The following is a 25,322-nucleotide window of genomic DNA, read 5'->3' as shown; positions in this document are numbered from 1 at the left end:
ACGGAGCCTCCGAACGTCTAAGTGGGTCATATCTGATGACCATGAAAAGATGACAAACTGCATTAAACACCAATTATTTACATGTATTTATAGGATTAGTGGATCAACAGTTACTTAACATTTGATATCAGTAAATCATTTTGGTCGCTGGTGGATGTTTGGGTCTTTAACGGTTAACAGACATAAGAATGAAATCATATATTAATTTACCTCAGTTATTTTGATAATTAATCCCACTCAGATGTGCTCAAGTCAAGACAATTCAAAATCTAAAGATCTTTACTTAACTCTCAAACAGAGCTGGAACGTATCATCTGATGATGATGTAATAGATTATGCTCTATTTTTTTTTTCATTTATTTTTATTTATTCACATATATTAAAAGAACCAAGTATAAAAACATTACATTTTGCATTTACACTATGAAGTGGGACACCCTGGGAAACTGAAGAGCTTTTTGAAAGGGGCCCAGGCACAAAAAAATTAATTAATAAATGAATATTAATAAAAATAATAATAATAATAATAATAACTAGAAGCACTCGGAGAGCGCAGACCTCCGCCAAGGCTGATCAGTGACCCGTCCCGTGGGCCCCACCACCCCCGATCACCACCAAAATTTAATAATTTCTTCCTTATCCCATTTCCAACAAACCCTGAAAATTTCATCCAAATCTGTCCATAACTTTTTGAGTTATGTTGCACACTAACGGACAGACAAACAAACAAACAAACCCTGGCAAAAACATAACCTCCTTGGCGGAGGTAATAATAATAATAATACCCCTCAAAAACCACACTCTTGAGACTTAGCATTTGGACACTATCTGTTTTTCCACATGGTATGGATGCAGGTAAAGATCCATGAAGGCAACACGGGCAAACATGGAGGACAGTGAATGCGACACAGAACAGGGGATATTCAGAACAGGAGGGGGATAATGAGGAGGAGCTTGTACCTAAAAGTGGGACTACCTCTGTCACTTGGACAAATTATGTCCAGTCCCTACAACAGACTCAAACACCACTAACCCAGTTTAGAAACTACACCAGAACCATGTCAAACAGAGAAGAAACAAAGAGGTAGAAGTAAAGAAGTAGAGTCAAGAGGGAACGACAAAAACTCCAGGCACTTTTACCTACAGACATCATATGGTAAAGGATCACAGTTAAACATTATTATTATTTTATCACCAAAAGAGAGTTGTCTCTTACTTTCACTGTACATATGTATAATGACAATAAAGGCATTCTATTCTAAATGAACTGAATATTAGAGCAAAATAAAATTCAACTTAAGTATCTTATAAGTGCTCCTCATTTGTAGAGTACATATGGTATATAGGTGTTTCTATGAAACTGGGTTGATATTGGTATCGGGCACTTTTCCAGCTTTTTAGACCCAATACTAGAAGAGAAATTTAGACATATTTCTCCTCATTATGTACCTAATCATGACCTTAGATAAATGCAAAAAAATTATACTCTTACTCTGAGACATCCCAAAATTAATGATTTTTTTAAAAAAAAATTAGGCCAAAAATAGGACCTAAATTAGGACATGAAAACTACCTAAGTGTCAGTGCATTTTATCTTGAAAACATGTCTGTGAATGGTCTTATATAGACTATAAATAAAGACACTGTGTTAAATGAGTCGATTCTAGTGTTTTTTCTAATCCACACATGTGGGTTTTTCATCAATCTCTGTCTCATTCCAGGTTATTGTGTGTAACCCATCGTGTCCACTGGTGTTGCATACACAAATAAATTGTGAGTGATTTTGCAGCAGCGGTCATTTTTGTGAAACACTCTGCCTTGGATAATTAGTTCAATTCCCAAAATGTACCTGTGAGAGAATAAGAAGATTTTTGAAAAAGTAGTAGCATGTAATTTTCATGTTCTTTTTACCGTGTTACACGTGGATTTCTGTAGAGAAATAATATCAAAATGTGTTGTATCTGAAGAATATTCTCTCTTTTATCTCAGTAAATATTTATTTTTAAAATAGTCTCAAAGTGCTTCCAAACTTGCTTCATAACATTCATCTACATCTGCTTTGAATTTTTAGTCTCCGCGTCCTGTTTTTCGGACCCTTTTCATAGGAGCACCCATGTAAAATATTCAAAGTATTTAGAGAAAAAGTACTGTCATACATTGAATGTTGAAAGATATGACTGAAAATCACATCCTGTATTTAAATAAAACCTGTTCTGTGTCACAGTCACTTCAGTGTTTGTTTGTGCTGCCTTCATGCAAATATACTTTGAGGAAGAACACAAAGTAAAAACACCAAACTATGATACAAACAACTGAAGCTGCATGATATGGTGGAAGGGGGAAAAAAAATCATACCGTGATAACTGATTCCAGTTAATTTTGCACCGAATGTCTCTGCTTGGTATTATTTACTCAAAAACATCAGACAAATTTTGTGTTTCTTTTTCCCCATTTCTGCCATTAGATAACCGGTAATCTACACCATTTAACTGCAGCCTTTTGTGATTAAAATTTGCACAGACTGATACTGTACCTGATTTAACCTGTTCCTTCCAACCTAATTTGTATTCATTTTCTCCACTTTACCAAGTTCCAAAGCTAGTAACAAAAGACGCACAAGGCTCAAACTAATCAATGGCACCTCATTTAAAGGTAAAAACCTCTAGTTTCAGAACATTTTCTTTTTTTTTTTATTGTGGATAAAATACAACCTGAACACCATGCACTTGTCCCATTAGCTTTGATCACTATCTAGGACATTCTTTCACTAATTATGTTTTGTTTCTGAATACTGTAAAATAAACTTAATAGCTCAGTTGTGGAAAATCTAAGCTTTTTAACAAGGAACAGCATTTATGTTGACAACCAATTTATTGTAGAAAAGTATTTAATACAAAATGCTGACTGGATCACTGACGATCCGTGCTACTTCTCCATATTTAACTTTTTTTGAGCGATTGATCACCATTTATTATAACATTGTCCTTTGTTTTTTTTGTTTTTTTTCAGTGAAAATCATGTATTTCCTTATATTTAATTCACTGATCATTTAGATGTTCATACAAGATTAAAGATTCAGATTAAAGTTGAGGGTTATTATATCAGAAACAGAGAAAACTGAAGAAAAAGTGACTTTTTCAGCAAATCTCTCATTAACTGAGCATAAACCTAGTGTGTCCATTCACTGTCATTGATCCAACTCCATGGGTTTTGCTGGCGAATCAATGTTGTAGAAGATGACAGTGTTTCCGCGGTAACTACGGAGCCTCTGAACGTCCAAATGGGTCATATCTGATGACCATGAAAAGATGATAAACTGTATTTTACACCAATTATTTACATGTATGGATAGGATTAGTGGTTAAGACGTTATTAAACCTTTTAGATCAGTAAATGCTTTAGGTTTCCAGTGGTTGTTTGGGTCTTTATGGGTTAAACAACAGACGTTTTTCTAGCTTGATATGATATATCAGGGTTTCTGCAGGTATCAGCAAATATAATTTAATGCCCTATTTAATGCCACTTTAAACAAACTTAATGCCCATGTCCAACTGCAGATACAGTTTTAAAAATAGTTTTATGCTGGTTTACCGTTGACAGGCTTTAACCAGGTTCTGAATAGTTCCTCCTCCCATCACTTCAGCTGAAACTTGCATTTTCCCATTTTTCCGACATTTGTTAATATTCCCACAGCGTGAGCACACTCACAACATGTTGCATTCCAAGCATCCGGTGTTGTGACTTTGTGTATCGGTCATAAACAATAGTCAATTAACTCTTTAAGTGCCAGACAGTTAAGGGGCTAAAAAGCCTTAAAAGTGCCACAGAATTTGGCCGTTTTTCAGTATTTCGCGTCGTTTTAATAATATTTGAAGAATCCTGCAGGAAACCGCTCGGTAACATCCGACCGATTGCTGATTAGATCCAAAACGCACCGGACGCAGCCGATTCATTATTGATCGTAATTTGCATAATTCAGAACAATAATAATAATAATAATAATAATAATAATAATAATAATAATCTTTATTTATATAGCACTTTTCATACATTAAAAACTGTAACACAAAGTGCTTTACATATCAGTTTAAAAATCAGTACCGCCCCCCACCCACACCCACCCACTCATCCGCACACACACACACACACACACACACACACACACACACACACATATACATGCAAACCCACAAGCTCACACATACTTAAGAAGACTGACTGAGCACGGGTAGACCAGAACAAAAATGTACAAGTAAAAGTAAAACATCAATTTAGGAGGCGCTGTCTCAGGGAGCCATCCGCACCAGGAGGCAGCCGCCGACCCCGGCGACCAGGCACCAGCAACACAGCCCCGCATCCCAACTAGTGGGAGAGGGCCAACTGGGACCCCCACCCACCAGAAAGGAGTGGACCCCAGTGAGAGAAGGCGCCACAGCCCCCGGAGTCCACAGCCGCCCCCCGGCATGGAGGGCTCCCTCTGATGAAACACCGGAGAATAAGAAACATTAAAAAGATATAAAAATATTATTCGGTCACGTGACCTCAAATTCCCGTCTGCTTGGTCTCAAAAGGGGGACACAGAAAGAACGTCATCGAAATGTGAGAAAGAAATGGGGGTGGATGGTTTGTTTGTACACAAATATGGCGTGTTCTCCAAAGCCGATCTGATCGGCCCGTGGCACTTTACAGGTTGTTTTCGTAAAGCCGATTTAATCAGCCCATGGCACTGAAAGTGTTAAAGGGTTCCACCTGTCAATCATCACACTATACTTCCAATCAAAATTATTAAATGTTTATACAATCAAAATAAATTGTGAATCAAGTGTATTCAATATTTTTAATGCCTCTGGACATCAAATTTAATGCTTTTGAATACCATTTAGGGCCTTAATTTTCACAAAATCTATTTAATGACTTTAAATGCTTTTTATTGACCCGCAGAAACCCTGTATATACTGTAGAGCTGCAACCGAATAATCGACTCAAAGTGATAAAAAAAAACTATTCAACCACAATTCTCCTGAATCAAAGCTTTGTTTCCTTCATTTCTCTGCTGTTAAACATTGGTTCCACTGTTGTGTTTCACATGGGCGCTTATTGTGATGCACAAAGAAGCTTCAATTCAGGAAAACTACAAAAGAATATTTCCCTTCAATCAATTCGAGTCAATTATAGAATAGAATAGAATACAATATATCTTTATTGTCATTGTACATTTGTATAACAAAATTAAGAAGTGCGATCCTAAAAGGTACAATCCTTGACATAAAAAAAACACACAAATACAATCACACTCGCATAATAAATAGATTATAATCGAATCGGGAATTTTTGCATTCGCTTCAAGCACCTAATCAATTAATCGGTTGCAGCTCTAATATACTGTCATATTGCACGGCTCAGAAGCCCAAAACAAAGTAGAAAAAAAAGGAGGCGACTTTATGATGCACAGGCCTACTGTTGTGATCAGACGTGTGTGTATAGGCCACATGTTAACATTCTGGCTGTTTTAAGTGCATCAATTTGCACCGCGGCTCAACATGGCCGCTGTCCAAGCCCCTTGTTCCTGCCCGAGCGCTTCACACCTTCCGTTCAGCCAGAGCCCGTTTCGCACAAGTACACAAAGATCTTCAACCGGGTCTGTCGCTGCACAGTCATGAACGGAGGGAAAAGAGAGGAGGGTGTGTATGCGGAGTGCTGGCTTTGTTGTGAATGATGTCGCTTAATGTTTTATGAGCGAAAAATGCTTTTGGAGAGCTGCTGGAGGCAAACAGCTCAGGGCAGAGGAGGAAGAAGAGGAGGAGGAGGAAGAGAGGGAACCAGTCGGGGCAGAATGACGTCCTGGACGAGACGCTGCCAGACAAACCAGCCCTGCAGGCTCCGTTACACACACACACACACACACACACACACACATTCAACACACACAGTGAGATCTTACCCATATATCAGCCTTAGTGGTGATGGCTTTCCCTGCGTACAAGTTAATCATCTCCGGCGCCCGATATGAAAGGGTTGTGTATCTGTGAGTTACAACAACAGGAAGAAAAAGACAGCAGGTTAGTGTTTCAATGACTCAGCATCAGTTGGATCCATCATGAGTCTACTTCAGACATTTCGGAACTTCATCATAATGGTCAAAATGTAATTATAATAATAATAATAATAATAATAATAATAATAGTAGTAGTAGTTTATATCAAGCACACAGAATCATCACATAAAGAATCCTACAACATGGTCAAAAAGAAATAAATAAATACAATTTTTCTGTGCTCAAAAAGGAGTGGGAAGAAGTACAACTTATTGACTCCCACCCCCTTCTTACAAACTAATTACACTGGTCAACAAAAAATTTATTGTTTCACTTTTTGGAGCTGATTTAGGATAATTTTGGTGTGCTGAATCCAAAAATTACATTAATTTTGCTCAGTCAGGTCAGCTTTCTGAACTATGCTACATACTGGCTTTTGAACATTTTTGCTTACATTTATGGGCAGTTTCACATCATGATACAAAATTCTTTCATATTTCTTGCAATAAACGAGTTCTGAAGATTTGACTTTTGCCAATTTATGATTAATGTTTTTTTTTAATATTACAGGTGAATGAAATGGCTTCGACTAGAAGATCTTGCAAAAATAAGCCTGACATATTCTGCTATATCTGCGGTGAATACACCATTGTACCTAACAGGAATCAAGTCACAAGTTTCATAAAGTGTGCTTACCAATCTTATTTTGGTATTAATCATTGTATTTTGTGAGAAGATCAAATTTTTCAAAATCAAATTAGCAAAAAAACCTGACCTGATTGAGGAAAAACTGATGTCATTTTTGGATTTAGCGGTGCAAAATGGTCCTAATTCAGTTGAAAAAACCTAGACAACTTGCAAAAAACATTTTTTTGTAACTCAGTGTAATCAAACTAGATCCGCTTCCTTTGCTTTGTTAACACACATTTTCCTCTGTATATTTTTACAATAACACAAAACATCCATACAAACCATTCACATACACTTTTTTAGTCACCTCACACACAATCAGATTTGCATAATCAACCGTTTTTAATATAAACTATAATATTTATATGTACTTTAAATATTTACTCCAAATACAATGACCAATAAATATGATAGTATCTTCTTATCATGATAACCAATTAACTACAATAATATCTTATTTTATGTGCACTTCTATAATGTTCTATATTTTTTTATTATAGTGGATTTATACATCCTTTTAAATGCACAAATTGAAGACATTTTTAAGTTTTGCTCCAGATTATTCCACAGATGTACCCCTCTAACAGAGATACACTGGCTTTTTATGTTTTTTCCACACTTAATTTTCTTGTAGATAATAATAATAATACATCACACTTATATAGCGCTTTTTTGGACACTCAAAGACGCTTCACAAACAAACAAAACAAAAGAGTGCAATAATATAATAATAGTATAATAATTATAACTTTATTTAAATAGCATCTTTAAAAACTGATTTTACAAAGTGCTTTAACAGACAAAGCAGAAGGGCACCACAGCAGGATACAATTGAAAAAAAAAATAAATAAATAAGACGCAAGCAAAGACACTAAAACATAGAAAACACCACAGCACAATAAAAGAGATATGTACAGCAAACGCGAAAACATGACACTCCGATTAAATTTTAATGTATCGAAGTAGAGAGGGCACAAATAAAATAACACGGTGCTGTCAAATCAATGCAAAAATGAAGGAATGGAAAAATATATACATCATGTATGTCAATATAAATGAATAACCAAAACGGTCAAATTAAATCTTCAACATAAAGGCAAGTCTATAAACATGTGTTTTAAGAAGTGATTTAAAAGACGTTACTGATTCCGCAAGCCTTAAATATGGCTGTCAAATAAAATTAGTGGAGTTCATTGGGAATCTTTCCCCTTAAAATATTGGAGAACAGTTTGATAAAGTAAAATGAAATGATGTAAAAAATCTAAAAAGCATGTAAAACCTCGCCACATTACTCTTTTTCAAGGGAGACCTGGCCAAGACGACAGTGATACAGTCACAACATTACAGTTTTACTATTAAAAAAAAAAAAAAAAAAAAAAAAAAAAAAGCATTTACAACAGAAAAAAACATATACAATCAACTGAAACATTTACAGACCAACAGTCTCGATTCCAGGTTTTAACGCTCGCTTTAAAATCAGTGGAAGGAATCAGTGTTTGTAGATGTAGACGTATACAGTGGGATTAAGGTTATGGTTAGCCTATATTTAGCCTATAGTGATCATTATTTAAAAAGCATCTGAAAAGGACTCTAATTTACGAAAAAATGTAAGGCTTTATATCATTTGATTTGTATTACTATTGTTTTTACTTTAGATTACTATTTCAGTTATATGGGATTTTTAATTCTTTTTTTTTTCCTGTGTATTGTTTATTTCTGGGGGGGGGGGGGGGGGGGGGATTTATACAAGTCTTTTTTGGCCTCTATCCTCTCCTGCACAATGGTACTACTTGCATGAAAATTGTTTTGTTAATTTTTTCTCTTGCAGTTTGTGATATGCAAACAAATAAAATAAATAAAAAATAAAATATTTAAGGTTAGGCTAACCCACGTTATTAAGCACATCAGAAATTTTGTGTCTGTATTTTATTTTCATCAAAAGAAACATTAAAATGTTCACTGTTTATTGTGAATTGCTTTGGTAACCTATCACAGGAGATGAGGAAATCTGACTGATATCTTTTGTTATTTTTTTTTAGCAGGGGCAAAAAAAAAAAAAAAAAAGCCATAACCCAAAAATGGATGTGCAAAGATCCCCCAACACTTCTGGACTGGACATGTGTTGTGAAAAAAATGTATGACATTGAAAGACTGACCTTTTCATTAAGACTCACTGCTGACAAATGTAAAAAAAAAAAAAAAAAAAAAATTAAAACAAAATATTGTGAAAAATGGGATGTTTATGCTAATTAAAGAAATCCTTGAACTTGTACAATTTTACACTTGCGTATGCTTATTTTGACTTTTTTGCCTAATTTGTCCTGAACCTGTCTGTATTTTATTTGTCAAGGTTGAACCTAGATGCTCTAACTGTTGTGGTCGGTTTTTTGTTTGTTTGTTCTGTATACTGTAACATTTGTATAAAAATAAAGTCGAAAAAACACTTAAATAAAATGTTCACCATTTAGACGTAACTATAAAAGAGTAATACACCCTGCCAGAAGCAACTAATAAAATCAAAGATATATCAAATATTATAAGACAAATATATGTGGAAATGTTTTATTAAGATGTAAATGTGACTAATTAGAAACTAAAATTAGAATAAACTAAAACTAAGTTACAGGAAGTATAGGATGTACGTGTACAACTATGAATATGCAGAAACCTGTGAACTATAGGCTTCTACAGGCTGAAACAGGATTGAGTGTGACCTCTGTTTCCACTTAGTACAGCTTGAATTCTCTTGGGTGGGTCTTGAATGAATCCTGGAGTCATTCAGAGGATTAGTGCAGTAAATCCCATATTGTGTGAACAATGGAGTTCAAGATGTTAAGTGGAAGAGGAGGTCACTGTGTATACTAAGCACTAGAGACCTTTGGCACCGCAGGATTTAATCTGAATAAAGGTTTGGAGGATTTATGGAATTGAAGGCCAGTGGTTTCATTGAAAACTACACAACAAAACCCTAAAACTACACAACAAAGCCCTAAAACTACACAACAGAACACGAAAACTACACAAAAAAACACTAAAACTACACAACAAAGCCCTAAAACTACACAACAAAACACTAAAACTACACAACAAAGCCCTAAAACTACACAACAAAACACGAAAACTACACAACAAAACACTAAAACTACACAACAACCCCTAAAACTACACAACACTAAAACTACACAACAACCCCTAAAACTACACAACAAAACACTAAAACTACCAACAACCCCTAAAACTATACAACAAAATACTAAAACTACACAACAACCCCCTAAAACTACACAACAACCCCTAAAACTGTACAACAAAACACTAAAACTACACAACAACCCCCTAAAACTACACAACAAAACACTAAAACTACACAACCCCTAAAACTACACAACAAAACACTAAAACTACACAACAACCCCTAAAACTACACAACAAAACACTAAAACGACACAACAACCCCTAAAACTACACAACAAAACACTAAAACTACACAACAACCCCTAAAACTACACAACAAAACACTAAAACTACACAACAACCCCTAAAACTACACAAAACACTAAAACTACCAACAACCCCTAAAACTATACAACAAAATACTAAAACTACACAACAACCCCCTAAAACTACACAACAACCCCTAAAACTGTACAACAAAACACTAAAACTACACAACAACCCCCTAAAACTACACAACAAAACACTAAAACTACACAACAAAACACTAAAACTACCAACAACCCCTAAAACTATACAACAAAATACTAAAACTACACAACAACCCCCTAAAACTGTACAACAAAACACTAAAACTACACAACAACCCCCTAAAACTACACAACAAAACACTAAAACTACACAACCCCTAAAACTACACAACAAAACACTAAAACTACACAACAACCCCTAAAACTACACAACAAAACACTAAAACTACACAACAACCCCTAAAACTACACAACAAAACACTAAAACTACACAACAACCCCTAAAACTACACAACAAAACACTAAAACTACACAACAACCCCTAAAACTACACAACAACCCCTAAAACTACACAAAACACTAAAACTACCAACAACCCCTAAAACTATACAACAAAATACTAAAACTACACAACAACCCCTAAAACTGTACAACAAAACACTAAAACTACACAACAATCCCCTAAAACTACACAACAATCCCCTAAAACTACACAACAAAACACTAAAACTACACAACAAAACACTAAAACTACACAACAAAACACTAAAACTACACAACAAAACACTAAAACTACCAACAACCCCTAAAACTATACAACAAAATACTAAAACTACACAACAACCCCCTAAAACTACACAACAACCCCTAAAACTGTACAACAAAACACTAAAACTACACAACAACCCCCTAAAACTACACAACAAAACACTAAAACTACACAACCCCTAAAACTACACAACAAAACACTAAAACTACACAACAACCCCTAAAACTACACAACAAAACACTAAAACTACACAACAACCCCTAAAACTACACAACAAAACACTAAAACTACACAACAACCCCTAAAACTACACAACAAAACACTAAAACTACACAACAACCCCTAAAACTACACAAAACACTAAAACTACCAACAACCCCTAAAACTATACAACAAAATACTAAAACTACACAACAACCCCCTAAAACTACACAACAACCCCTAAAACTGTACAACAAAACACTAAAACTACACAACAACCCCTAAAACTGTACAACAAAACACTAAAACTACACAACAACCCCCTAAAACTACACAACAAAACACTAAAACTACACAACAAAACACTAAAACTACACAACAAAACACTAAAACTATACAACAAAACACTAAAACTACCAATAACCCCTAAAACTATAAAACAAAACACTAAAACTACACAACAACCACTAAAACTGTACAACAAAACACTAAAACTACACAACCCCCTAAAACTACACAACAAAACACTAAAACTACACAACTCCTCCCCCCAAAAAACTACACAACCCCCTAAAACTACACAACTGCTAAAACTACAAAACCCCTAAAACTACACAGCAACTGAAAAAAAACTACACAAGCCCTAAAACTACACAACCCCTAAATCTACACAACAAACCCTAAACCTACACAACCCCTTAAAACTACACAACTTCTAAAACTACACAACTTCTAAAATTACACAACCACCGCCTAAAACTACACAACCGAAAAAAACTACACAAGCCCTAAAACTACAAAATCCCTAAATCTACACAACAACCCCTAAAACTACACAACCCAAAAAAAACTACACAACAACCCAAAAAAAACTACACAACCCCCTAAAACTACAATCCAAAAATCTACACAACACAAAAAACACTACACGACAACCCAAAAAAACTACACAACCACCCCTAAAACTACACAACCCGGTAAAACTACAGAACCCCTAAAACTACACAACCCAAAAAACCCACATAAACCAAAAAACTGCGCAACCCCTAAAAGTACATAACCCAAAAAAACTACACAACCACCCCTAAAACTACACAACCCGGTAAAACTACAGAACCCCTAAAACTACACAACCCAAAAAACCCACATAAACCAAAAAACTGCGCAACCCCTAAAAGTACATAACCCAAAAAAACTACACAACAACCCCTAAAATTACACAAAAACCCCTAAAACTACACAAAAACCCCTAGAACTACACAACAACCTCTAAAACTACACAACACCCCCTAAAACTACACAAAAACCTCTAAAACTACACAACAACCTCTAAAACTACACAACAACCCCCTAAAACTACACAACAACCCCCTAAAACTACACAACCTCTAAAACTACACAACAACCCCTAAAACTACACAAAAACCCCTAAAACTACACAACAACCTCTAAAACTACACAAAAACCCCTAAAACTACACAACCCCAAAACTACACAACAACCCCTAAAACTATACAACAACCCCTAAAACTATACAAAAACCCCTAAAACTACACAAAAACCCCTAAAACTACCCAACCCCATCAGTTTACTTAACCTCACTTATTCTGATCATAGTTCAATGAGCCGTTGCCTATGGACCGAACCGGGCTGAGATAAATCTGTAAATCTGAGTACCATGTGGCCTGTGGACGGTGTCATCTGTTTGAATGAGTCCCAGCTCACAGACCTGATGTTTCTGTGTGCAGGACCGTTTACACACGGTCATATACTGTCGATAAGCGCTGCAGATTGCTCTTTATTGCAGCTGTAAATGTGGGAAAGTTAACAGGACAGACTGAAGCGGACCGCAGGGATTTGACACTACAATAGTCACGTTATTGTGCCTCCTCCTCAACAACTTATTACATATATGATGTGAGTGTTTGTAGAAGTGTTTATATCACTTTTCCCACATGGTGTAAAGTTGAGTGGTAAAGAAAGCAGGTTGGCATACAATACAATATCTGTTTAGTAAATAGTCTGTACTCAAAAATGTCACATGAAACCAGCATTAAGTTTGTTCAACCCTTTCATGCATAGTGGTCACTACAGTGGACAGCTGTTCAAAGGTGTTGTTCTCTTGTATATTTATGGATTTTGTCGGTTTATTTCCATATCAGCCAACACAGTGGACACTTATGCATCATCCCATGCACAGTAATTCACACCATTACTGTAAATTTGCTGTTCTAGATAAACCTGATCTGCAGAAACATGTTTGAGTGTAAAAAAATTCTAATTGTTATTAGACTGTAATTAACCTTTTTTTTTTTTTTTTTTAACAAAAAGGTTTTTTTTTTTTAGCAAATTATCTCCATGTAGGTATGTTAAAATGTGAGAAAACATCAGATTAGCAGTATCAATGTTTTTATTTCATAGTTTTTATGCAGTATATCAGTAAATACATGTTTCTTTGCTTCTAAAATTAAACGCATGGTGTCCAGCTGAGTGGATATTTTTGTAACGCCATGAAAAACAGGTTCATAAAAAAATTCAATCACATTGTTTGTTTGTTTTTTCATGTCTAAAGAGGAATTAAAAACACCAAGGAAAAAAAAATCTTGATTAAGCTTCTCATTATTAATGCATGAAAGGGTTAATAGCTGAATTAACCGTTAAAGCAGGTTAAAAACACATTAACTAATAACCCTAATATCAACAACTATGGTGGAAAACAGTTTGTCACGTCTTTACCATGTTATGGAGACTTTTAACATGTATTATATGTTGTTTTACATGCTTTGTTGTGTTTTGACCCCGGCATAAACAGTTTCTTGGCCTTACCCCCTCCAAAAAAATGGAGGAGAAAGAGGGGAGGAGAGGAAGAAAAAGAAAGAGAAGGCTGTGACTATTATTGTAGTTGGGATTATGGATTTTGCTGTTTTCTTTTTGGTTTGTTTGTTTTTTCAGGGGTTTTTTGGGTTTTTTTTCCTCTCCATTTCCTTTTTTTTCCCCTTCATCTTATTTCTATACTATTATTTAAAACCCTTTACTGATTTATAATAAGAAGAAGAAGGAGAAAGAAGGGAGGAGAGGAGGGAAGGGGGAGGAGAGGAAGAAAAAGAAATAAAAGGCTGTGACTATTATTGTATTTGGGATTATTGATTTTGCTGTTTTTTTTTTGTTTGTTTTTTTCAGGGTTTTATGGGGGGGGGGGGGTTTCTCTCCATTTCCTTTTTTTTCCCCTTAAGCTTATTTCTATACTATTATTTAAAACTCTTTACTGATTTATAATAAGAAAAAGAAGGGAAAAGAGGAGGGAAGGGGGAGGAGAGGAAGAAAAAGAAATAAAAGGCTGTGACTATTATTATATTTGGGATTACTGATTTTGCTGTTTTGTTTTTTGTTTAGTTTTTTTCAGGGGTTTTTTGTTTTTTTTTTCTCTCCTTTTCCTTTTTTTCCCTTAAGCTTATTTCTATACTACTATTTAAAACCCTTTACTGATTTATAATAAGAAAAAGAAGGAAAAAGAAGGGAGGAGAGGAAGAAAAAGAAAGAAAAGGCTGTCTACTATTACTGAATTTGGGATTATTGATTTTGCCATTTTCTTTTTTGTTTAGTTTTTTTTGTTTTTTCACTCCTTTTCCTTTCTTTCTTTTTTCCCTTACGCTTCTTTCTATACTATTATTCAAAACCCTTTATTGATTTAAGATAATAAGAAAAAGGAGGAGAAAGAGGGGAGAAGAGGAAGAAAAAGAAAGAAAAGGCTGTCACTATTATTGTATTTGGGATTACTGATTTTGCTGGGGGGGGGTTTCTTTTTCTGTCCTTTATCTTTTTTTCCTTAAGTTTCTTTCTATACTATCATTAAAAAACCCTTTACTGATTTATGATAAGAAAAAGGAGGAGAAAGAGGGGAGGAGAGGAAGAAAAAGAAAGAAAAGGCTGTCACTATTATTGTATTTGGGATTACCGATTTTGCTGAGGGTTTTTTTTTTTTCTTTTTTTCTCCTCTTCTTTTCTTTTTCTTTCTTTTTTTCCCCTTAAGCTTCTTTCTATACCATTATTTAAAGCCCTTTACTGATTTCTCGCTTTTGTATACGCACATCCCTTGACAATTTTACTTATTAGACTGTCAAATTTGTTTTCGTTCCCTCTTCTGTCTCCACCTGAATATGCCCAACTCGCACAAAATCACCATAAATAATCACACTTATATACACACAAACGCACAAAAACGCGCCTGTAAATAACCCTCTGTTTGCACCCGTCTTTGTGTTGCTTAATGTCTATGTCTTATGAACATTTTTTTTGGTCTGTTTTTGTTACCCCTGTCACAATACTTAGCTAGCACTAAGTAAATAAATAAATGAAAATAAACAAATAAATACGTTTCTGTATTAGTGGAGGCTAATACAAATAAAGTAAATGTTGCTTTGATTATTTGGGCCAATCCTCTGTTGCTTGTAACCATGAACACACATACAACCTGCAGCAACACACTCCGAAAAACAGAAAGAAAGAAGAAAGTAGGGCTAATTTTTATTACTGTGAGATACTGCTATATATAATTATAATTTTTATATTATGATTTACAGTAGATTTTCTTCTTCTGTCTTGAGGGTTTACTTTGTTGACATCCTCAGTGAACAAACTATTCATCATTATAGTTTTGAGTCTCATGTTTCATAGTTTGTGAAATGCTCTGTGGTTTTTACGAAGTGTTTGACGTCATATTGTTACCGTGAAGACCAGTTTAAAACCACAAAATGGCGGCTGTTTTCATGATAAGTTCCACAACTGCAGGTGTGTTTTTGTCTTGTTGCATCATTGACACTGTTTTATCTTCAAAGTGTTTTTATAACACATTGAGTCATCCAGAAAAGCATAATACAGTCATCTTTTTTTTTTTAATACCCAAACCCATGAACATTCCCACCTTGTTGCACCATAAAAAGATAATTAACAATAATAATAAATAAATAAATAAATAAATAATAAAGATATTAGTCAGAGACTCGTATTAATAAGACTAGTGTGGAATAAGTGAGGGATCTACCTCTTTTATGTGATTCAGAACAGGTTGCCAGGTACTGAAAACTTAGTGGCACATCCTCTGATAGAATCTCTCATTTTTTCCAGTGTTTAATGATGTAAAAAAAAAAATCCAGAAACCAAGATTTAAATGCTGGAGGTTGTTTATCTTTCCATTTAAGTAGTATTAGTCTACGAACTACAAAAGTGGTGAAGGCAATCACATTTTTAGATTTTTGGTTAAAATGAAAAGAATGTGATGCAATGCCCAATATTGCAATTGTTGCCTCAGGTTCAATATGAGACCCTGTTACATCAGAGAGAAATTTAAATATAAACTGCCGAAAGTTTTTCAGTTTTGAACAAAACCAGCACATTGTGTCATGACCATGGATGCTATCTGTCTATATGTGATATTATTATTATTATTATTATTATTATTATTATTATTATTATTATTATCATTATTATATTATTATGTGCTGATGTATTGTGTGATATTGTATATGCTGATTTTGTATGTTTGGATTATATGTGCCATCTCTGTATGATTGGACTGATGCTTCACTGTTCTTTTATCTTTTTTATCTTTATTGATTTATCTTGTCTCTTATTCTTACCTCTCTTTTTTATTAATGTGTCGTAACATTTATTTATTTATTTATTTATTTAGGGTGCTTATTGTCATCAGGCCAGGGACTACAGCAGGATACTAGCCATGTCGACAAAAGCTGCCCCTTTTTACTGTTATTGATACAGTTAATTTATTAGGATTGTCTACAACACAATCAACTACTAAATGAAATGAAATGTGAGACAGTGTGGCCGGCTCAGCTTCACAACGATCCCAAGTGGGATTCAAGTCTGATTTAATTTTTGCCAACTTCACTTTAGACCATCATTGACAACATTTTAACGTTGCTTCTTTTGTCATTTGTAAAACTGGCCTTTAAACTGGACAGAAATAAGTATTTAACATTCATGTGATAATTAGCAACGTACGTAAAATTGATATTTAGGTCGACTTTGTTATGATTTAGGTTTATAGTGGTTTCTATGTCAACAGTCCAGGGCACGAGGAACCACAAACGTTTCATAAGAACCTATAAAACCTTGAACTTCCTGTTTCCTGATGAGGCAACTCTGATCAATAAAGATTAAAAAGAAGCTGCTCTCTTAAATACTTCAACCAGGGTGTTTGTTCTTTATCCAAACAAACATTCCAGACTTTTTCCATACATTTTCAAAACTGTTTTTTCCCCAGACCTTGGCTTTATGTTCTTTCATACTTGCGTTCCAATTTTTTTGGTTGTGTGTAGTATAAAAGTTCTTTTTAACAAATGTATGAATGAATGAATGAATGCATAATTTGCTTTAAATTGTGTTTTACTGACCGAAACATTTTCAAAACATATGAAAATCACCAAAGTGCATGAATACCACACAAATAAGTTTGACTAGAATCATTCCAGTACTGACCGGTTAGTGAAATTATTAAGTTTTTTTATATGTTTTATAAGTGTTATTAATTATACTTCCTCCCACTCCTTTTCGAATGTGCAAATGAAGTCATATTTTGTTTTCATGCAAGTTTTTCATGTTTTTTCCAATCTGTTTAATTTCTAAGGACTAAAGTAGGATTACTTTGTTTTGTTGCATATTTGAAATAAACTGAAACTAATATGCTGTCCTCATGTGTTTCTTATCTTACAAGATGATGTGCCTTTGAGCATACTCTAAAATTCGACTATGAGAGAAAGTTTTTTCCATACTTTATTGAGACTTTCACACAAAATTCCAGACTTTTCCAGGTATAGAAAAAAGCGTTTCAAAATTCTATACTTTTTAAAAGACTTCAAAGACCTCCGCAAGCACCCTGTTAGACTCTCACATGAGAAATTATCAGTAATCCACTTGTACGACACGGGTTTAAATAGCATTTGGGTGCTTCTATGAAACTGGCCCTAAAAACAGGACAAGGGGGCTAAAAATTCAAACCAGATGTAGACTAATGTGCTGAAGCAAGTTTGGAAGCACTTTGGGTCTATTTTAAAAATAAATACTGAGATAAAAGAGAAGCTATTTTTCAGATGAAACACATTTTTATATTATTTTACATTATATTTAATACAAAAATCTGCGTGTAACACAGTCAAAAGGACACGAAAATTATGCGCTACTATTTTTTTAAAATATCTCTCTATTCTCTCACAGGTACATTTTGGGAATCGAACTAATTATCCAAGGCAGAGTGTTTCACAAAATTGACCGCTGTTGCAAAGTCATTCGCGATTTATATGTGTTTAATTGAGCAGGTTCTTTATGTAACACAAGTGGACACGATGGGTTCCACACCAAACCTGGAATGAGATTGAGATTCATGAAAAACCCACATGTGTGGATTAGAAAAACCACTAGGATTGACACATTTAATAGTGTCTTTATTTATAGTCTACAGAAGACCATTTACAGACATGTTTTCACATCTAATGCACTGACACCTAGGGAGATTTTTTTGTCCCAATTTTGGTCCTATTTTTTGCCCCGATATTTTATTAAAAATTCATTAATTATGGGATGGTTCAGAGAAAGAGTATAATTTTTTTTGCATTTATCTGAGGTCATCATTAGGTACATCCTGGGGGGAAATATGTCCAAATTTCTATTTTATTATTGGGTCTAAAAACCTGGAAAAGTGCCAGATACCAAAATAAACCCAGTTTCATAGAAGCATCCACTTAGAAAGGAGAGCTGTGAATGTAGATGGACTATTTCATTATTTCTCTGCTTTCCCGCCACAGTAGGAGTAAAATTAAGTTTATTTTTTTATAATGGTGCAGTTGGCTAAACTTCCTTTTGTCACTCAGGAGTAAAGAAATAAAAACTACAACTATACTTTAATGGTTAAAAGCCCAAAAGAGTTTCTACAAAACATTCCCATGTTCCTGTGATAAAAAAAACAAACAAACATCTATCTTTTTGCAGAAATCTGCTTACCTTAAATGTCACCACAAAAGGTGGCATGATTTCTCCAAAAAGTTATATTATAATGATTCCGGGAACACTGTGAGTCTATAAGCTTGGTTTTTAAGGAAAATGCATTAAAACAACTGGCATAAAAATACAAAGTCAAAAAACAAAAGAACTTTAAAAATGAGCTGTGACCGAGAAGTGATAGTGACAAGTATTTATCAGCCTGTAACATTTAGTTTTATGACTGGAATGACTTACTTTTTAATCTCGTCCTCCACGGCGGTCACTCCATCTTTATGTGGCAGCAAAACCTTGTGAGTGGAACTACCAAAGTCACACAGCACATAATTCCCCTGGTCATTGAGCAGGATGTTTTCAACCTGGGAAAAGAGCAAATCACACATAAACGTCTCAAAAAAAAAGGACAAAGGAGCAAACGGTCAAAGTATCACAACAACCGCAACAGGACACATATCAGTTTTACACATACTTACTTTAATTAACAAAAATTTAGAGGAGACCAAAAGTCAAAACCAGACCCAAAAAATAGCATCTTATTATAATTTATGGTAAAAACTGTGCACAGTCTTAAGGATGGGGTCGATTCTGGATGTCAATTAGACATTAACGCCGATTGGACTGAATTTGTCTGGGTTCGTTCAGTGTTTACAGTGTTTTTTAATTAACCTTTGTTTATCCAGTAAAAAAAAATAAAAAATAGACACATGATGACATTATGATTAAAAATCTCATGAGAAGGACTCATTACCTCCAACACACAATCAATGGATCAGAGACATCATGCTTAATATAAAGTTAGAAAAAAAATCAGGTGCACCCTAAATAACTCAATCAACAAATTTAACAAAATATGGGAGGAGCCTCTTTTACACTATGTGAATATGTTACCTGGCCAGGAACTGTAAATATATTTTAGTTGTTTATATTGTTATTGGCCTGTTTTGTTTATTTATTTATTTTCTTTCCTTAAATGTACCTGAATTGTCATTGTCTTGACTGTCTTGTGTGTTTTGCCTTTTTTTCCCCCCTCTATGGGTTCTGTTTGTTTGTCATGTCAGTTATAAATGTTGTATTTGTTAAATGTTGAAAAGTTCTATAAATGTTGAAAAATTCCATCAATAAAGCTTAAAAAAATAAAAATCTCATGACAGCAGCAGCAGAAGTTATAGAAAGAAGAACTTTCAGCTTTACATCCACACTAAAAACATACATAAAACACAAACATAGTATTATACATAACACCATAATATATTATAATACATTATAACAAAACATAAAATAATTCAGTGTGTCGTGTGTAAAGACTCTAGTCTGAAATCTTCAATTCCTTCAAGGACTTCACTAATGACATTTAATATTTGATGCCAACAATCAATAAATGTAAGACTCCTCTAATCCGGTTTATAGGGACCGACTGTGCGATCCACACTGAACACACCTCCAGGACTCAAACTGTGTGCTTATTTTGTTTCCAACACAAACTGCACTGCAAATAAACAGCCAGGTTGACATTCTGTTTGTTTTGGGACAAGAACTCAAAACGGTTAACAGGAAGTTACTGCGAGGTTTAGTCGTCCATTGACAGCCTGTTCAGACATTAAATAAAGATAAGAAGCTGCTCCTGTTTTGGAAACGGGCTGTTTTGTGTATTAAATCCAGTCCAGCTTTAGTCAGATCAGCACCGTAACATCAGCAAACATCATCTACAGGTAGATTTGTCCGACAAAAACATCTCACATACAACATATCTGCCGCTTTTAAATTCAGTATTTGAGATTTGACGCTTTTAACCGACAGTATGTCACTGTTCTTGTTGAGGGTGATCTTTTTATCTGTGGTTCTGTAGAAACACTTTTCTGGGATATTTTATATATAAACCACTTAGAACACTTAGAGCAAATGTGAAATGCTCCACCAGTGGCACTGTTCAGTGTTGCTTAATGTTTATTCTAGTGTGTAATGTTTGTTTGTTGTCAATGTCAATTTATTTCTCTTATTGCTTATTATTATTATTAACATTATTACTATTACAATTACTTTCATATTTATATACTTATATATCACTGTTACGACTATTATCACTTTATTATATTTTTCATCCAGTGATTATTAAACTATATATACATATTGTGCATATTATAATATCATTTATTATCATTACAATGTTATTTGTCATTTCTACTAGTACTTTGTTATGTGCAATTGCCTGTTTTTTCACCACTGTTGTTATAGCTATTACTACTATTTTCTAGTAATATTTCTTAAATGTATACATTCGGTGTTGTGCTGATACTGGAACATTAATTTCCTAATGGCTCTGCCCACGGGATCAATAAAGTTCTATCTAATCTAATTAGAAGTAGACCAATATATCGGCCGGCTGACATATCGGGTCAATATATTGATTTTTTTTTTCAATATCGGCCTTATTTTATTTTTATTTGTTTTTTGAAAGCCGATATATGATCAGTGGTAAAAATGTTGTCAGATATTACTATTATAAGTACTAATGTATACGTGTATTAATAATTTCATTTATTTTCTTGTATAAAAATCATAATTATCTGAGTGTTTCAATTGTATTTTATGGTCAATGTGCTTTAAAAAAAAAAAAAAAAATCAGCCTTTAATATCAGCCTCAGAAATTGGCTGTAGATATTGGCAATTGGCTGACCAATTTTTTTTATTTTTATTTTTTTAAATCGGCATCGGCCTTAGAAAAAAACATATCGCTCAACCTCTAAATCTAATCTGATCTAATCTTATTCCAGAGTTCCCAAGAATATAAACACTGACAATCTCCAAGTACCAGAAATGAAAAGCTGAGTGATAAAAATTATGCTTTTTTTTTTTTTTTTTTTTTTAGGGAACAGCTGGTACTAGTGTCAAGAGTAAAACGTACTTGACAATAGGAGACTCTTAATTGTTTACCTGTAGAGAATGAGTTAAACGTCTGCATCTGCTGAGCTGCATTACAGCTGTGTTTCTTTATTGACTACAGGCTTAGTGAAGAATGAGCAACAGCCAACGTATGGAGAACATGAAGCCTGACGTAAACTACTTTGCGCCGATAAATTCTAAAGCCATGTGATGCCACTTTGGGAGGAGGGTTTACATGGCAGCAGCAAGTGGAAAGTTTCAGCAAAATGAGATCAGCTGCGTTTCTGACATCAAACAACAAACTGACCTGCGGCTCAACCCTGATTTAATCACACTGCGTATCTGTAACAATAATTAATAAATAAGGTTGTAATCTCCCACCCACACACAGATGTGTGATTAAATGAACAGAGACAGAGCAGCGACAGGTCCTCATTACAGTCATTCTGCCTCGGGAGTTGTGTTATCTGTTTAGTGATATAGGATACAGGAGGCAGATTTCAATAACATCTCAGCCTAAAAACAGATCAGAGACTGATTTGTACAGAATCAGATAGAGGGTTGGATGCATTCAAGTGTGTCAGGAAAACCCAGTTATCTGCATATCTGAAGGGCTGAGTCCACACACAGCTGTAAGTGTGGTGAAAGCAAATATTACATCATTTTTAGAGCGTTCCTCTCAAGCATCAGTTTGTGTTTTACTTTGATATTAAGGGTTTGATATGAATGTGCACATCCACAAATTATGATAATTTGTGGGCACTAGCAAAGCTGCAACTAAGCATCGATGATTAAAGCCACAATACAGTGACTTCAATGTAGAGAACTCGTTTTGCAAAAATCCTTACATACTTATTCTTCAAAAACTGTGCATTCCATTTCAGATATTCTTATAAAAGAGGTCCAAATGTTTTCAGCCTTTTATTTACTCTTGTTTTAATTAAGAAAATATTCACATATTAAAACTGACATCACTTTATTGCTATATATTCAACCAATTAAAATAACTCTATGGCTCATTTTGGGTCCTGAGCCTAAGTTTGGCAATTTTAAACTATTACTACAAGTCTGGAGATGATTTAGAGGCATGTCTAGGGCATTTTGGTGTCCTTTTGCATCAGATTTTGCATTTTCCAGGAAAGAATCTATAATTTCTTGTAACTTTAGACTAATATTATTTCTATGATTACATATATATGCACAGAAAAACTGAAAAGCTGAAAAAATGAACAAGAAAAAGCTTAAAAACAAAGTCCATTGAAGACCAATTCCAACTATTTGATCTGGGAAAACCAGTCTGTTTTTATGCTTCCTGCAGTGATTTTTACAGGAATTTGGAAGGAAAAGCCCTGTCGTTAGCTTAGAAATGTAGTCAGTTCATGTCAAAAACCAACAAGTTCCTGGGATAACAAAGACTCCAAGCTCAAATCTTCTATACTGAGCCTTTAAACTTTGCACAGTTTCAGCTCATCATTCTAAAGTCAAACGGATATATCAAAACCACCAGACTCCAGGACAAAAACGGCAATTTTTACCTCTAAATAAACATATTCCTGATCTACCACTGTCTCCATCAGTAATTTTGTTTGGGTTTTTGCATGATAGTTCAGATCCAAAGTCTAGAACGACCTAATGAGGCAGTGGTAGGTCAGGATCAGTTACTCCTCCTCACTGATATCATGTCCTGCCGTTTCTTGATTTCATTACTGGGTGCGATTCAGGGGTTTGTTTGTTTTTTAATGAGTATATCTAGTGTCAGTGTTGAACTTCATTGCATCGCATCAACAACGACATGCTGCACAGTTTTAACACCTCTCGGTCCAATATAGTGCAAGATTCTGTTGAAAGTTACTGCCCTACAATTTAGATTGGATTGTCGTTGTGTAAACTTATTACATACATATTTATATTTGAAAGTACTCAGATATTATAACTGCACAAGGCTGTTTCAAGCAAACACATCACTCCAACAAAGGGGTCATGTCTCCATTTGACCCTGGAAAAGTAGGTCAAAGTCACCTATTTTCAGTTGATTTCTGCTCCATACCAAGATGCATCCACAGTATAAATGTGGTGCAGATATCTCAACGCATTCTTCAGATAATGCAATTACGTCATTGAATGGACAGACGGACCAACGACAAATCGATTACAATACCCCTTTGGCCAGACGTTGCCTGGGGGGTAAAAAGTGATGGTTCTGGCTGCAAAACCAGATAAGCCCATAAGCCTTCAATATTTAGTTAATATATTTAATTTCAAGTCCACAACAGAGGAAAAATCTGAAGTAAGCCTGGTTAGCAACAGAAAAATGAATTAAATGATAATATGGGAAATTAAGAAAATGAAAAGCAATGAAAAGAAAACACCATTTGACTTAAAAACCACGTACCTCAATGATTTAGAAGAACTCAAGTGTACTAAGAGAGATAAATGTTTATTGAGATTACTCTTAGTAGCAAGTAAGAAGGCCTTGACCAGGAAAATGGCTGAAAAGAGACTAGGGATGTAACGATTACCGGTATAACGATAAACCGCGGTAAAATTGCCAACGGTTAGTATTACCGTTTAAATTCTAATTATCATTATAACCGTGTTTGATTATTGTACTTTTCTGGAGAAAACGCCAATGTAAAGATCTGCTTTTATGTCAAATATTTGAGTATAGTTTTACTTTATTACAATTTTAATTTTATACACCTAATATTTGGAACCAATATTCACTTTTAAAGTCTTTGAAAAGGTTCGTTAAGCATCTTTCTGTTATTTATGCAATAAATTATATACATTTTTCAAATTGGATTTTATATATTTTTTTGAGTGTTTTTTGTCCTTTTGTGTTGATATAGTAGGTTAAAGTGAAAAAAATAATAGCCAGATGATATAAATGCAGTTGTGCTGAAAAAAAAGATTCCAAACATGGGTATAATAAACATTTGTTTATATAGTATATAAAGGCAAAATCAAAAGGACTGAAAAACGGCCAAAATAGGCTCAGACCACTAAGGGTTTATACTTGAATGTTTCTGCCAACATAAAGTGCATTGTGCCAATTATTTTATTGTTTGTTTTTTTCAAAACACAACTTAGTTAAATTATTTCAGTGTGTGTATAAGTACTTTTTGACCCTTTGGGCACAATTTCAACAATACCGTGATAATAATGATAACCATGATAATTTTGGTCACAATAACCATGATATGAAATTTTCATATCGTTACATCCCTAAAAGAGACATACCTATTATAAATGA

General features: G+C 34.3%; 1 protein-coding gene across 3 annotated transcripts in view; it reads right to left on the bottom strand.

Annotated features, from left to right (window-relative positions):
- Positions 1–25,322, bottom strand: part of bmp2k (BMP2 inducible kinase) — a 118,532-nt gene that overhangs the window by 54,900 nt on the left and 38,310 nt on the right. For all 3 annotated transcript variants that reach the window (XM_030143138.1, XM_030143139.1, XM_030143140.1), the window contains 2 exons: positions 19,427–19,548; positions 5,942–6,023 (listed from right to left, as the gene is read on the bottom strand). In XM_030143138.1, the coding sequence (XP_029998998.1) occupies positions 5,942–6,023; positions 19,427–19,548 (204 nt within the window). The remainder of the gene's footprint in view (positions 1–5,941; positions 6,024–19,426; positions 19,549–25,322) is intronic.

Source organism: Sphaeramia orbicularis, chromosome 9, assembly GCF_902148855.1.
Source record: "Sphaeramia orbicularis chromosome 9, fSphaOr1.1, whole genome shotgun sequence".
In the NCBI taxonomy this organism is placed as follows: domain Eukaryota; kingdom Metazoa; phylum Chordata; class Actinopteri; order Kurtiformes; family Apogonidae; genus Sphaeramia; species Sphaeramia orbicularis.
Note: the sequence above shows the minus strand (reverse complement) of the source record. Positions and strands in the feature narration are given on the sequence as shown.